The 16,428-nt window shown below is 42.2% G+C and overlaps 1 protein-coding gene across 3 annotated transcripts in view; it reads left to right on the top strand.

Moving 5' to 3' along the window:
- The window catches only part of SLC9A7 (solute carrier family 9, subfamily A (NHE7, cation proton antiporter 7), member 7), a 150,336-nt gene that overhangs the window by 118,204 nt on the left and 15,704 nt on the right, over nt 1–16,428 (top strand). For 2 of the 3 annotated variants that reach the window (XM_011982823.1, XM_011982824.1), the window contains exon 13: nt 11,280–11,323. In XM_011982823.1, the coding sequence (XP_011838213.1) occupies nt 11,280–11,323 (44 nt within the window). Of the gene's footprint in view, nt 1–7,312; nt 7,373–11,279; nt 11,344–16,428 lie in introns of all 3 variants that reach the window. The other variant, XM_011982822.1, reaches the window with a different exon arrangement.

Raw genomic sequence — 16,428 nt, 5'->3', positions numbered from 1 at the left:
CTTATGGTAAAGAAGTCATTGGAAATAGGGTTCAAGAGACCCACAGCCCAACTCTGGCTTGAATTAAAGACAAGCCTCTCATGTGTTTGGGCCTCAGGTTTCCTCAGCGTTAAGTGAAGACGCTCTGCCGGGTGATCTCAAGGGCACTTCAGCTCTAAGTGTTGTGCTGCACATCACTGGATGTGCTCTGGCCACTTACCACAATTTCAGGTCTGCACAGGGTGACCGTGTTCCGGAACAAGAAGACACTTGCGTAGTACAAAGGTGTGAAGAAAACTTCTTTGAAAAGCCACACGGTGGCAATGGTTTTTCTTTCTCTGCTGGCTTTTTTAGTTTGTATTCTCTAGACTGTAGAATGCCCGAGACAGCTGCACGGCGTACATACCTTGGAGGAGAGAAAATGAACAGAGATCTCCCAGTCATCCTTGGAGTTGGGGGGAAGAAACTAAAATTTGAGAGAATCATCTCCTGTATCTGGAGTTTTCGTATAGATGTTAGGCAGAGATTCCTGGGCTGCCACTTCTGCCACCAGCCACTGCCACTTCCACTGCCAGCTTCACCATTTCTGGGCTAGTGTATCCCTGCCTGAGATCCAGGTGGGTCTGCAGAACCAGTATGGGGTTTATCAGTGTTAGTCATAATAATAAGTAACACTTATGTTTCAGGCATTGTTCCAGATACCATGCATATATGAAGATAATTCTCATAACATTCTTACAAGGGAGATAAGACTATTATCTCAATTTTAGAGTTGGGGAAACTGAGGCACAAAGCAGGAATTTGCCCAAGGTCACAGAGCTTTAAGTGGACAAGCTAGGATTTGAACCTAGGCGCTCATACCAGAGAGTCCACACTCTTAACCACTGTGCTATACTGCCTGTGAAGAAGAGTTATAAAATTTGGGAAGGTTAGAATTTCAATTACCTGGCATGAATCTCAAGGGTTGGATTAAGGAAAAGAATCCATCTTTGAGAATATAAACCTGAAGAAAATTTACAGTCTCTTACTTTTAAACTTAAGACATAAGATGGTACCATCTTTGTTCTATGTAGCAGAATTAGGGCAAGAAAAAAGGTTTACCCTGCACACAGTTGAGAATCTTTGCATTTGGTGACCTCTGAGATTACTTCCTGCTCCTGTTTGTCTGATCACCTAGTAGATGCTCTGGATGCTCAGAGCCTCATTAAATCATGTTTGTTTTTCATGCTATTTTATAAATCCTTTTCTCCCCTTCCCCTCAAACATATACGGGACCAAATTTTCCGTTGAGAGTAGAGAGTTGACTTTTGACATTTTGCTCTTGTAACTGCCTTGGAGATCCACGTAGGTTGTTCATGTATCAAGTTTGTTCTGTTTTGTTGCAGAGTAGTATTCCAAGGTGGGCCTGCCACATTCCTCCTTTGGTCCCTGCTGCCTAATTAGTGGCTCCAGCCAAACTCTGGATGTACCAGAGTTTGTTTAACCATTTACCCCTCGAAGGACATTTGGATAGTTTCAAGTTTTGGGCTATTAAAAATAAAGCCACTGTGAATATTATTCTGTAGGTTTTTGCATGGGCATAAGTTTTCACCTCTCCAAGATAGATGCCCAGGAGTGTGCCTTCTGGGGTTGGATAGTAAAGATGTGTTTAGTTTTATAAGAAACTGCCAACTGTTTTCCAGAGTGGCTGTACCATTGTACATTCTCACCAGCAGTGTATGAGGGATCCAGTTTCTCAGCATCCTCCCCAGCGTTTGGTATTGTCAGTGTTTTTCATTTCAGCTGTCCCAGTAGGTATGTGGGAATATCTCATTGTGGTCTTAATTTACATTTCTCTCATAGATAATGATATTAAACATCACTTCATGTGTTTATTTGCCATTCATATGTCTTTGGTGAAGTATCTGTTCAAGTCTTTTGTCCATTTTTAAATTGGATTGTTTCTTTGTTGAGTTTTTAGAGTTCGTTATTCTAGACTGTAGTCTTTTGTCAGATACATGGTTTGCAAATATTTTTTCCCAGTGTGTAGCTTGTCTTTTTTTTTTGAGACGGAGTCTCACTGTTTCTCCCAGGCTGGAGTGCAGTGGCACCATCCCGGCTCACTGCAAGCTCCGCCTCCTGGGTTCACACCATTCTCCTGCCTCAGCCTCCTAAGTAGCTGGGACTACAGGCGCCCGCCACCATGCCTGGCTAATTTTTTGTATTTTTAGTAGAGATGGGGTTTCACCGTGTTAGCCAGGATGGTCTCAATCTCCTGACCTCGTGATCCACCCACCTCGGCCTCCCAGAGTGCTGGGATTACAGGAGTGAGCCACCGCGCCCGGCATTTGTCTTTTGATCATTTTAATAGGGTCTTTCATAGAGCAGAAGTTTTAATTTATAATTTATCAATTTTTTTTCTTTTATGGGTCATGCATTTGGTATCATGTCTAAGGACTCTACCAAGCCTTAGGCCTGAAGATTTCTTCTGTGTTATCTTCTAAAAGCTTTTCAGTTTTACACTATACATTTAAGTCTGTGATCCATTTTGAGTTAATTTTTGTATAAGATGTGAGGTTTAGATTGAGGGTTTTTTTTTTGCCAATGGCTATCTAGTTGTTCTAACGTAATATGTTGAAAAGACTATCCTTACTCCATTGAATTAATTTTGCTTCTTTGTCAAAAATCAGTTGTCTGTATGCATGGGGTTGTCTTTCTGCACTGCTCTATTGGTTTATGTGTCTATCCTTCCAAGACCATACTGTCTTGATGACTATAGTTATACAGTGAACCTTAGTATCAGTTAGAGTGATTCCTCCCACTTTATTGTTGTGGCTATTCTACTTCCTTTCCACATAAATTTTAGGACACATTTGTCTACATGTAAAAAAAAATCTTGCTGGGTCTTTCATAGGAATTATGTTAAACCTTTACATTAATTTTTGGGGAGATTGACATCTTTATTTTGTCGAGTCTTCCAATCCATGAACATGATGTATTTCTCCATTTATTTACATCTTCTTTGATTTCTTTCATTCGACTTTTGCAGTTTTCAGCACCCATGGCCTGTACATGTTTTGTTAGAACTTGTATCCTGTCACCTTACTGCTGAACTCACTTATTCGTTCTTTAGCTCTGAAAGTGTTTTGGTCCTTTTTTTTTTTTTTTTTTTTTTTTTTTGGTAGATTCTTTGGAATTTTCTGCATAGACCATATAGACCATCATGTTATTTGTAAATAGCGACAGTTTTTTTTTTTTTCTTCCTTTTCAACCAGAGTACCTTTTGTTTCCTTTTCTTGCCTTATTGCTCTGGTTAGGATTTTCACTACTGTGTAGAATAAGAGTGGTATAAACGGACATCCTCATCTTTTTCTGATCTTAAGAGGAAAGCATTTGCCGGGTAAGGTGGCTCACACCTGTAATCCCAGCACTTTGGGAGGCCGAGGCAGGTGGATCACAAGGTCAGGAGTTCGAGACCAGCCTGACCAACATGGTGAAACCCCATCTCTACTAAAAATACAAAAAATTAGCTGGGCATGGTGGCAGGCGCCTGTAATCCCAGCTACTCGGGAGGCTGAGGCGAGAGAATGGCGTGAACCGGGGAGGCAGAACTTGCAGTGAGCTGAGATCACACGCCACTGCACTCCAACCTGGGCGACAGAGCGAGACTCCATCTCAAAAAAAAAAAAAAAGAGGAAAGCATTCAGTCTTTCTTTATTAACTATACTGTTAGCTACAGGGTTTTTGTAGATGTTCATCTTCAAGTTGAGGAAGTTCCTATCTATTGCTAGTTTTATGAGAGGGTTTTTTTTTTTTTTTTTTTCATGAACAGGTGTTGAATTTTATCAAATATTTTTTCTGTATCAATTGATATGATCATATGATTTTTCTTGTTTAACCTATTAATATGACGAATTACATTAATTACTTTTCAAATATTGAACCAACTTTGTTTCTCTGAAATAAACCCCACTTGATGTGGTACATTATTCTTTTACATATTGCTGAATTATATGAGCAAACATTTTGTTAAGGATTTTTATGTCTGTATTCATAAGGGATATTGGTCAGTAGTTCTTTATTTTTTATACTGCTTTTGTCTGGTTTTGGTATCAGAGTAATCTGGCCTCACAAAATGAGTTGGACATGTTCCTTACTCTTTTGTTTTCTGGAAGAGATTGTGTAGAATTGGTGTTATTTTCCTTAAACTCTCAGTACAATTCTCCAGTGAAACCATCTGGGCCTGGAGACTTCTTTTTTGGGAGTTTTTCAATTATGGAGCCAATTTCTTTATTAGTTATAGGGCTTTTCAGATGACCTATTTCATATTGGGTAAGTTGTGGTGATTTGTGAAATTGGTCAGTTTCATTTAAGTTGTCAAGTTTATGTCGTTTGTAGCATTCCCTTGTTATCCTTTTGATGTCTGTGGGGTCTACAGTGATATCCCATTTTTGATATATCTTCTCTGTTTTTGGTCAATTTTGCTAGACATTTGCCAATTTTATTGATGTTTTCCAAAGAACCAGCTATTTATTTCATTGATTTTCTGTATTGTTTTTCTAATTTCATTTTAATTGATTTCTGTTTCTATCTTTATCATTTCCTTCCTTCTGTCTGACTCTATCTAGACAGCACAATGAAGGAAAGTATGCCATTACTGAAAAATACATATTGTGTCAGCTCATTGCATTTTTCCAGATGTGTGTAAAGAATGATTACATAAGTGTAGAAACTGACATTTACAGAGATTACATCAAAAGAAATTCCCTCTGAAATAGGGTAATAAAACAGATTAATTTTTCTAGCTTGTGGCTTGTGGTGTGATGGCCATGAATCATTTCTGTAACTAAGATTCTTATTCTAAATTGATTCAGAAACCCCCTGAAGTTCAGTTTGGTATTTTGACCCCGTGACCTCGATATGATCAGTACCTACTTATTCCTTACTTCTCCAGGCTACTGATAGAGGCCCTGATGAACTGTTAAGTAGCTGCTCAGAAGTCAGAAGCCCAGGGTGGTTCTTGGAGTTCACCATAAATAGGAGTTAGCTGTGTTTCTTACTATGGCTAATTTCAAGTCTGTGTATAAAATAAAAATGAATATAACTGTACATCCAAAGCCAGGTCACTGCTTTCCATAAATCCAATTTATCTTTTTAAATTGGTGTTTTGTGATTGGTATTTTAAAACATAATGGTAAAATGTGCAAATTGCTTTCTGTTAAAACAAAATATTTTTCTTAGTCTCTTAAGAGTTGTTATTGACAAAGGATGTAATTTTAGCAACTTAAAAAATGATCGTGGGATTATTTTGGCTGATGAGCCTTGTGTGTGTCCTGACCACATTGCGACAGCATGGTGGCGGTCTTCTAGGAGTCCTCAGCTTCAAGTAACACACACAAAACGGTGGAGATAGTGGGTGGGGGAGGGTGGGGTGGGGGCGGTGGAACGACATACACCCAGGTGGCCAAATGAACTGTAACCTTCACATCGCAGAGTGCAGTAATATAATCATTCAAGGACAAGTAAGAATGCTCTACTTGGCATAATCCTGTTAGACTGAGAATTTGTAATAAAGCTCTTTGCAAGATAACATAAGGAATAAAGGCAGGGAGAAGCCCTGAGCTCTTCATGTAATAGCATTTGCAACTGGATATTTTAAAAGGCCTTAAAGATACCACCTTGTAATCAAAGGCAATATCCTATAAGAGGAAGAGCTGAGGCTCTGGAGTCTAGCAGCCTGAGTTGGAATCTTGGCTCTACCATTTCTACCTTTGTGACCTTGGGCAACTTATTTCACCTGTATCCCTCAGTTTCCTCACTGATTAAATAGGGACAGTCATAGCATGAGGATAAAATGTGGTAATAAATAATGCAATGAAGAATTCTCTCATCAATGTACCATCTGACACATAAGCACTTAGTATATTTTAGCTGTTATTGTATTAATAGTATTAATCATAGCATTACAGCTGCTACTATTATTAATACTATTACTCAAGAGACAATGAATCTTACATTAAGGAATCTGGCTTGTTTTTCTGGTGTTTGCTATAATTTTTCAATGTTGTAGTAATAGAGTCTGATTTAAGTCACATTCTGAACATGTAACTAAAAGTACCACCTTAAGAAGCATCGTGTCCTCACTTGCATATGTCAGGGGATATTAGTAACATGAGAATTTGGGCATTGTCTAGCGAAGTAGTTCTCAATCTTTTTTTCATTATTGTCACCGCTGAGGAGCCTTTAAAAACTTTTTCCTCAATTACCTCCCCCAGTGAAATTTTAGTATCACAGATCTGCTATGCCTCTCTGTCTGTGCTGTGGCACTTTGGAGGGCTACAAACCATTATAATATCTAAGTATTTTCTTTTACCTACAAGAACCAATTTTTATACCCAGGAGGGTGATACTGCCTCCATTGAGAATACGTGGTTTAATGCAGTGATTCTCAACTGACGGCAATTTTGTCCCCCAGGGGACATTTATTTGGCAGTATCTGGAGATGTTTTTAGTTGGCCACAACAAGAGGAAGGGGTCAAAACCTCAGCTTCTTGGTGAGTGGGGTTGCTACTAGTATCTTGTGGGTGAAAGCTGGCTGTTAAACATCTTACAGTGCACCGTACGGGTCACCACAACAGAGAATTATCTGACCTGAAATGTCAGTGCTGCTGAGTTTACGAAACCCTGCTCCAACATGATAGTAAGACTCGGATGCACTCTGAGTAACCCAGAAATTATTAAGGAAGGTGAAGGTGGACCATGTCAACTCAAAAGGCTACAAGCTAAAGAGAATAGCAGAAGCGAGGTTCCCGACTTTCAGGTTGATCCTGTGTACAACATGGTGTGCTTGTCTGAAAAAAAAGACCATCTTTGTCTTCTTAAGTATTGTTGCTGTTTTTCAATAATATCATGCTTTTTGTTCTTTCTGTCAAATATGTGTAAAAATATATGTAAACACTTTAAATATGTGTAACATTTAAGCAACAATTTCTTTTTTTCTATTTTTGGTATCTTGCTTTATAAACAGATGAATTTCCGAAAAAAATATGTAAATTTGTTTTCTATGAGGTAGATTTCATCCTCTGATTTTATTACATTATATTTTGAGAGGCTCATCCTCATTCCTGATCAATCCTCATTTGATCTGGCTCCTGATATTGCTGCTTTAAATTTAAATTTAGTGGCCTCTCAGCCTCTCTGGGTTTTAGAGGATGGGGACAGTTTAAGAGAGGATATGGATTTATATTGAAAGTGAGAAATATTCTCTTATGGACATGGTCCAGATCATTTGCCCAGAGCTCCTGGCTCTCCTGTTGTCCCTGTCACACTCACATTCCCTTCTTCTGCTGCCCAGAGTTGGCGTTGAGGAGCCCTCCGAAGAGGACCAGAATGAACACCACTGGCAGTACTTCAGGTGACACAAGGGCATCCTCAGAAAAAAATTAACCAGGCCTGGCTTTTCTCCTCTTTCTAACCTCAGATATTTCTCTTTACACTGTTTTTCTCTTCCTTCCTGCGTGTGCCAACCCCCACCCCTTTTAGTAAAGGTGCAAAAGGTTGAGTCAGTTCTAATCATTTTTTCCACCCCTCCTCTGGGTTGATTGATGTGTCAGTGTTCTTGGGATTCTGTCTGCTTTCCCCACATTTAGGCAGTGTATTGCCAACACAAAACCTGAGTTGTCAAGTGTTTCCTTTTTGTACAACTGAGCTTAGTGTTAAGAGCAGCTCATTTTCAGAGCCACACTTTCCCCACAAAATCCTGCTTATGATCTAGTAAATAAGGCTCTTAATTCATAAAGAGAACTAGAATTTTCATATTTCAACCATGACTGGGGTAAGGCTTACACCATCTTAATTAAATATCACTGCTGTTTTAGTTTTTCAGAATACATATTTGTGTACTTGTGCCTTGTCGTGGTGAACCAGAAGGTATGAATAATGTTTAATCAAAAAGATAAAGAGTCCTCTAATGCAGTTTGTTTCTTAGTATCCTTCCAAGTTTATGATATAACTATGCTTAAGGGTGGTGGTGTCTGGGCAAGCAAAGTACAAACTTTAATGTTTCTTCTTTCCTTTCTGTTTCTCTAATTGGCATGTTTTCTTCCTGATCTGATTCTCGGTGCTGATAGATAAATCAAATGCAAAATAGGCTTCAGCTCTGTTCTCAGCACTGTGAGAATATTTCACTTCCTTGAGGGCAGTGGTGAAAGCAGTGGGACATGGGTCTTGGGATATCACCAGGCCCCATATGTGCACTGTAATGACTCACATGAAATTACTTAAGTATTTAAGCTCACTGAAGTCAGACTTTTTTCTACACACACACACGTTCATTTGTAGAGACTGACTTTGATACCAGCTAAATTGCAGAGGAAACCCTTTCCTTTGAAGCATGCCTTCAAGAAGGAAAGTCCTTCAGGCAAAGTGTAAGTTATTAGACTTGGGACATGAGCAAATTCAGGTTATGATATGGTGGTCAAGTTATATGAAGATGTGTGTCTCATATTCCTCAAATTATTCAAAACCTTGACCATTCAGGGATTTTTTTTTTTAGAAAAAATTATTAATTAAAATAGAATACTTCTAAACTTTCCAAGATTTTATGGCGTTTTTTCTGTTAATCAGAATGGACAAATTATACCAGTAGAGAAATTATCAATTTTGGGTATTTATTCATTCCAGAATGAGCACATCAGTTTGCTTGCTTTATTTTTTCATTTAGTGTGGGATGTCCACATTTGTCTACTTCCTAATGAAAATAAAGATAATTCTGCCCATTCTGGAAAAAAAGGTTGTCATTTGTGTTCTTATGAACTTAGCCCTGATATATCAGGGGAATGCTAAAATAAGATCTAATAAAACAGCATAAAAAAAGTTCCGGTGTCCTGGATCAAAAGCATTATACCAGATCAGGAAAGAGATACATAAAGTGGACAGTGACCTGACACTAGGAATTTCAGAAAGTTGGGGGACCCTAAAGTCTTCTGAGGCTTTAAACCTGCAATTAAAATCCTGTGCCTGGGCCAGGCGTGGTGGCTCACGCCTGTAATCCCAGCACTTCGGGAGGCCAAGGTGGGCAGATCACCTGAAGTCAGGAGTTCGAGACCAGCCTGGCCAACATGGTGAAACACCGTCTCTACTGAAAATACAAAAATTAGCCAGGCGTGGTGGCATATGCCTATAGTCCCAGCTGCTCGGGAGGCTGAGGCAGGAGAATGGCTTGAATCCAGGAGACAGAGGTTGCAGTGAGCCAAGATCGCACCACTGCACTCTAGCCTGGGTGACAGAGCGAGACTCCGTCTCAAAAAAATTCTCAAAAACAAAACAAAAAAAATCCTGTGCCTGTTCTTTCTTGCTGCCCGGTTCCACACCAAAACACCCTGGCCCATTCGTTTACCTCCTCTTCCCAGAGACCGGTTTGGTTCTGGGCTCTGCCCCAAGGGTGGGGCTCTTTGTAGGAAGCCACAAGGTCCCGTGTCATCCTTGGGGATTGGTCCAAGAGGCCTCAACCCTGCCAGAAAAGTAATTACTAAATCGCCCTGAAGTAAACAGCCTTGAAAAGGCAAAAAAAGTGCAGAATATTATTTGTGTCTCACGGCCCCGATCTGTTTTGTTTTGGTTTTCTTTAGCAGTAGCAAGCTGAGAAGCAGCTCTTTGTTTCCTTTCTTAGAAATCTCCTGTTCTGCACTTATATCAGTAGCAAGACCTTCCAAGAGACTCCAAGGGCCTTCCCACACTCCTCTGTCTGTGGCAGGGCCCAGAAGGTCCTTTTAGGTTCTCTGCTGTCAGGAGTTTGGGCTGCATTTCAGACTTGGTTGATATCAAGTGGCTGCAGTGAAGATTGGAAATTCCATGGCAGATGTAGGGTTTTCCTGGCATCTTTTTTCTCTGCCCCATTGCCGAGTGTTATCCATGTCATCCATGGTACAGTTTCCTGCCTCAGAATGAGGAAGGTGCAAGGATACAAAAAAAAAAAAATTACCAGATGCATAGAGTGCCAGTTAGTATGTTACTAAGCCAAGACAACTGCCCTGGTGCTTTTATAGTTTTTGTTACAAGTCAGTCTTGCCATTTTGCTTTTTGTTTCTATCTTTAGTTGTTGCTCTCAAATGTGTGAGTTCTCGAGGCTATCTTGATGCAAGAGGGTATAGGGGCACCAGGATTGAAAGCAGGTCAGGACTCTAGTTAATGATACTGTTAAAGAAAATATTATTCTGATGTATATTAAAACAGTAAGGAAGATGTTGTTCAGGACCATCACGATTGGTATAGGGACCACTGTGATGGGGTTTTGCAGCAGGGGAGAGGAACAGGGGCCAGTGGATGGAGAAGTACTGAGAGGAAACATCAGGGGCAAGGGGGATTCTGGCTAAACTGACCCAACAGGATTCTTGCTGAAGACAGGCGAAGGGGATTAGACATCACCTGGGGGATTGTGGGGAAATGAAGAACCCAATCAGATGTTGGGGTTAGGCCATTCAGATGTTGGGCTCTGGCCAAACCAACTTAGACAATCAGACATCACCTGAGGGATTGTGGGGGGATGAAGAACCCAATCAGATGTTGGGTTCTGGCCAAACCAACTTAGCAAGCCTCTTGCTAAAATTGGGTTATGCTGAGATGGACATGGAAGCCCAAAAGTCAGTGCCTAGTTGGGAAGTGAATTCCTAGGAGCCTGACGAAAGTTTGGTCAAGGAGGGACACTTTGTCAATAATGCATGTGAAGTATTTAGGGGAAGTATTCTGATATCTGCAACTTTATCTGAATGCATCCAAAGAAAAAGTAAGATGGGTGATAGAGAAATGGATAGATAGGTAATAAGGAATATACAATAAAATGTTGATGATAGAATCTAGTGATGGTGCGTATATAGGGGTTCACGCTAAAGCCTTTCAACATCTCCCTGTATATTTGAAAAAGTTGATAACAAAATGTTAGGGAAATTAAAGCAGACCAGGGCAGAAGTGAGGAAGCAGCACAGAGGAAGGGCCTAGTGCAGTGAGACCCACATTTTGATAACTGGGACCACCTGGTGCAGAAAAGCAAGTGGACAGTTGCCAGCATGTGTTGTGTTCCGGAGGCCTTGCTTAGAGTGGAAGCACATGGGATTCATTGCCCCTCTGACTCTCTGGGATCTGAAGTGGTATGCGACCTCTTTCTCATGACTTCTGCATGCTAGCCTTCCTCACCTTTTAGCTAACCACTCCTTATGCTTCGGGAAGATGGTCAGCCTCCGGGTTACTTGCAGCCTGCATGGCTACCATGGGCCAAGCTAATACTCTCTGTTTTTCTCTTTGTCTTCCTCCCTGGTGACTTTCAGAGTTGGTGTTGACCCCGATCAAGACCCACCACCCAACAATGACAGCTTTCAAGTCTTACAAGGGGTAAGTCACAAGAGATGCTTCTTCCCGGGGAAGACATTGGAGCATTTGCCACATGCCAGGCACTTTACCTAGATTCCCTCATTGTGATCCTGACAACAGCCTTATGAAGTATGTACTGCTCTCCCCATTTTGCAGATTAAAAGCTGAAGTTTGGGAGTTTGAGTCATCTCAGAGTAAGTGATGGAGCCAGGATTTGTCCCCAGGGTATGTGTTCTTAATCAACGTTATGAAAGGTGTGAGCTTGCCAGAAAGAGTCCTGACTCCTCACTTTTCAATAGTGGATATTGGTTCTACAACTGGTTCTGAGTCTATCAGTGGTGCCCAGGAGAAAGAGAGCAATACGATTTGACTCTCCAGCCCAGGGATCTGAGGAAGAAAGGAGAGACATCAGGTGCCTGAAGGCATTCCTGTTCCTCCAGGGCCTGGGATCCTCTAGGTGAGGAATTTGGAAAGGGCATAGTAGGGACGGCTTGCCTTTGCTCCATGAAGTCCAGGGTCTCAGGTGGGAAAACCAGGAGCTTGGGGCTGGAATCATGCAAAGGTTCATTTACTCATATGTCTGGCACCTGGGCTGGAAGGACCCAACCACAAGGACCTCTGACAGGAATGTCTGTGCAGGGCTTTTCCATGTGGCCTGAGCTGCCTGCCAGCATGGTGGCTGCTGGGTAGTTGGATTTCTTATATCATGGCTCAGGGTTCCAAAAGCAAGTGTCCCAGCAAGCAAAGTAGAGGCTATATCACCTTTTCTGAACGAATCTTAGAAGTTCTACAGCATCACTTCCATGGCTTTCTATTGCTTAGAAATGCATTCCTAAGACCAGCCCAGATCCAATGGGAGGGGATAGAGACCATAACCTCTGGATGGGAAGAGTATCAACAAATTTGCAGACAAGATTTGAGGTTGCCGTATCATCCCTGTTGTGCAGCTGTTGGGATGATTTTGTCTCTAGGTTTGGCTCTTTACCCAGGTCAGCATGACCTGGGCAGGCAAGGTGGGGAAAGGAGAGTTATGATAGGGGCAGAAATGTGTTACCAATATATTATTTCACCTTGGGAGTCAATAACTATGTCATTCAGCATTGAATGCCCAGTGCTGAGCACAGTGGCTGGCACATACGGGAACCAGATAGGTGTTTGTTGGGTGGATGAGGGAATGAGAGGTGCAATGTGCAACAGGCAGCTTTACTGACCACATGTGTATGTTGTCCATGAAACTCTATTCTTTTTTTTCCAGTCGGTTTTGAATCTGACTCATCATTGCACTTAATCCTAAATCCAGTCTGCAGCAGACTTCAGATTCCATAGGATCTTCTAAATGATTCCATCTACCAAATCAGATTTAATAAGGCTGGCAAAATGTGGTGCTGTGTGGAGGTCAATGGGGTGCCACTGTAGCCTTTTGTGGTTTCTTTCTCTTTAAGGGTGGCCACAGCCTGATAAGGTATTTATAGCATTGATGTCCATTCTAGGTCCCTGCTCAAGGGACACAAAGCCATGACCTGGAAAGTTCTGGACACTTTGGGAAGAGTTTTCAATAAGCTTCATTGGAGATTTGGCGCCCACTTTAATGAGCTCCAGAAGACCTTTGAGATGATCTTAGAATTGGCCATTATGTCAATTGGGAACATGTGGTCTCAATGAGCAGTTCTCTGAAAATTTGCTGTTTGACTCTAGCTTTGATTAAGGACTTTGGAAAACAGGAGTTCAGGAACCGAGCACCTTGAAGCTAATTTAGAGTATAACAGTTTGGAGGATCTTGAAACGCATCCTGAGAAAAACCCAGGGGAAAACATGATGGCCGTCCTTATTTCACCAAAGGGAAGATAACGGCTCTGGTAGGACATGGCTGCCCTATTCTAAAGCATCCTCCACAGAACTGTGGCCAGTCTACATTAATTTTGTAAGAAAAAAAGGCCAATAGCAGCTGGATCGTAAGATTTGGAGAGGTTTCATCTTGCTCCGGACCATTCAAAACATCCCCACCCGCTTTGCTGTTTCCCATTGCTCCTACCTCTGCATTCAAGCATCTGTAACAGGAAACAAGTGAAAGGATTTGGCTGGTCGTGTAGTAGAACTTACTATGTATCACATAAGCCCCGCACATTGGGAACACTGGGCTTGTAATTAGATTCAGTAACAAGCTTACTGTCACTTTTCTGTGGAAATGTTTGAATGAGAAAGCAGCAGGTCCAAAGTGCTGAGGGTTCTTGTATTTAGTCCATGCAGTGACAGCTAACATAGCCCCCGCCCCTAGGTGGAGTGAGTCTCAGGAACCTCCCTGGATGGGCCTGGATGGATGAACTCAGTGTTCCTGTCAGCTCCCAGAGGGCCCCTTGGGCTGAGAGCACTGCACATGTGGTGTTGTCAACGAGCTGGCAGCCACTCATGCTGCACTCCTAATGGCACCCTGTTTGCCACAGCCCTAGCCAGAAGCTGCGTCACAGCTTCCCCAGACCTCCTTCCTTCCAAACCTCACACACGGTCATGCAGAGGGCCCCTCAAAGTCAGTTCCACTGACCTTTTGAAAGGTTTTCAAGATTGTTGTCATATGGGGAAAAACATGCAAACTTCAGGCTTGGTTCTCCACGACACCCTCTTAGAAATGACTCACGCCCTTGTGCAGAGAGGACCTTATTTCTCCAGTTCCTCCTGGTCTGACCTCCTCATTCTAGTGAGCCACTAACAGCAGGGTTCGGTGCACTCTGTGGTCATGAGAAACAGGAAAACAGAAATAAATGGGCTTCTCATTTTTGGGTGAAACCCTGGGTTCTTGCAGTTTCCCCTGAAATAGATCCAGGTCACATGCTCAGTGTTGTCATGAAACTGAACTCAGAGGTAGGGAAAGTCCAGATGTTTGTTCTCTACCAGAGAAAAAAAGGGCAGTTCTCTTTACCTCATTTTCTAAATAATCGTCCTAAAAACAACAAACAAAAAAGTGACATTTGACGGGAAGGCATGTCTTATAATGAGCACAATTCTCCTCGCTGGTCTTGAAGCCCAAGGCTATAAACAGAGTCATGGCTAGGGAGCTATAGAATATTAGCTCATGTGGGAAAAGGAAGGGAGCTGTTGGCTAGAACTTTGCTTCATGTGGGGAAAGCATAAAAATATTGTGGGCAGACTTCAGCTTTGTGTCCCCGGCAAGTTTGACTCATTAGAACAAAACAAGACCAAAAAAACTCAGTTGCTTTGTTTCTCTGGAGGTCTTGGTGACTTTGCAACCAAAACAAAAACAACCCCAGCTGGAGGCAAGCTGCCCAGCCCTGGGGGTGGCCTCCCACCCCATTAAACAGGAGGACTTTTCACGCCAGACCAGACAGCTGAGATTTCTGTTGGCGGCACATGCAGACACATCATTCACTTCCTTCCCTGAGTTTACAGAAGAGCACTCATTGATGAGGCCACTTTGGAGCAGCTGAGAGTGTGAATCTGAATTTATCCCAGTTTTACCATATCAACAGGACAAGGTCACAAGCCAGATATTAATGGAGTGTGGAGGAAGGGAAACCACCAGTGCCTGTGTATATGTACACATATGTGTGTGTGTCTGTGTGTATGTAGTGAAAACTGTAGAAAATCAGCAGTTTATAGTTGCGTTCATATACGACTTTCTGAGCAAGTTAGAATCATTTGTTTCTGGGTTCTCCTCGTTTTTTTTGTTTTTGTTTTTGTTTTTGTTTTTGTTTCTCCAGGCTGAAATCTGACACCCGTAAATCTGTCACCTAAACCTTTAACTTCAAACAGTTGCAGAGGTGCCTTTCCTCCAATTGCTACTCTGTGACCGCCCCCATCTCCATTTTTTTTGTGCTTCCAAATGCCTCCCTTGGCCCCTGGTTTCCCTTTCTGCTCTTCCTTTTCTGTTTTCTAAAAACTCAGAGTCAAGATCAGTTTATTCATTTATTTAACAAATAGTTATTGAGCACCTGTTCTGTTTCAGACATACTTTCAGGTTCTGGGAAAATACCTGCAACAAGATAGATGAATCTGCATCCTGAAGGGCTTGATGACAAGGTGATAAAGGGCGAGGGTGGAGAGTGGCAGAAGCAAGATAGTGGAGACACTCAGGCCTCACCAGCCCCACTGAAGCAGAATCTGCATTTTAACAGTGTCTCCAGGGAATGTGTACATTTTACCATTAGAAAAAGCCCCAATATAGGCAATGCATAGCTCTGGAGAGTTTTAAGCAGGGAAGAAAACTATCTGTGTATCATGGTCAGAGACTTGACTCCGGTTTTTTTTCGTTTTGTTTTGAGACAGGGTTTCCCTCTGGTGCCAAGGCTGGAGTGCAGTGGTGCAATCACAGCTCACTGCAGCCTTGACCTCTTGGGCCCAAGGGATCCTCCTCCCTCAGCCTCCTGAGTAGCTAGGACCACAGGAGTGTGCCACTTCACCAATCTAATTTATAAAATATTTTTGTAGACACAGGATCTTGCTTTGTTGTGCAGGCTGGTCTCAAACTCCTGGGCCAAGTGATCTTAACCCTCCCAAAATGCAGGGATTACAGGCATGAGCCCACTGTACCTGGCTGATTCCGTTTCTAAACCCTCTTATTACCCTCTGCTGAGAAATATTGGTCCCATTATCCCAATGATATAACAAAGGCCCTGTATTAGTCCATTCCCACACTTCTATAAAGAACTACCTGAGACTGGGTAATTTATGAAGAAAAGGTTTAATTGACTCATAGTTCTGCAAGCTGTACAGGAAGCATAGCTAGGAGGCCTCAGGAAACTTACAATCATAGCGAAGGCAAAGGGGAAACAAACACGTCTTACCATAGCGGAGCAGGAGAGAGAGAGAGCAAGGGGGAAGTGCCACACACTTTTAACCAGATCTCGTGAGAACTCACTCACTATCACAAGAACAGCAAGGGGAAAGTCTGCCCCATGATCCAGCCACCTCTTACCAGGCCCCACCTCTAACACTTAGGATCACAACTTGAGATAAGACTTATGGGGGAGGACACAGAGCCAAAACATATCAGGCTCAGGCTGAGCGTGGTGGCTCATGCCTGTAATCCCAGTACTTCAGGAGGCTGAGGCAGGTGGATCACCGGAGGTCAGGAGTTCAAGACCAGCCTGGCCA

The sequence above is a fragment of the Mandrillus leucophaeus genome, unplaced genomic scaffold, assembly GCF_000951045.1.
Source record: "Mandrillus leucophaeus isolate KB7577 unplaced genomic scaffold, Mleu.le_1.0 Scaffold243, whole genome shotgun sequence".
Lineage (NCBI taxonomy): Eukaryota > Metazoa > Chordata > Mammalia > Primates > Cercopithecidae > Mandrillus > Mandrillus leucophaeus.
This window is presented reverse-complemented; position numbering and strand designations above follow the sequence as displayed.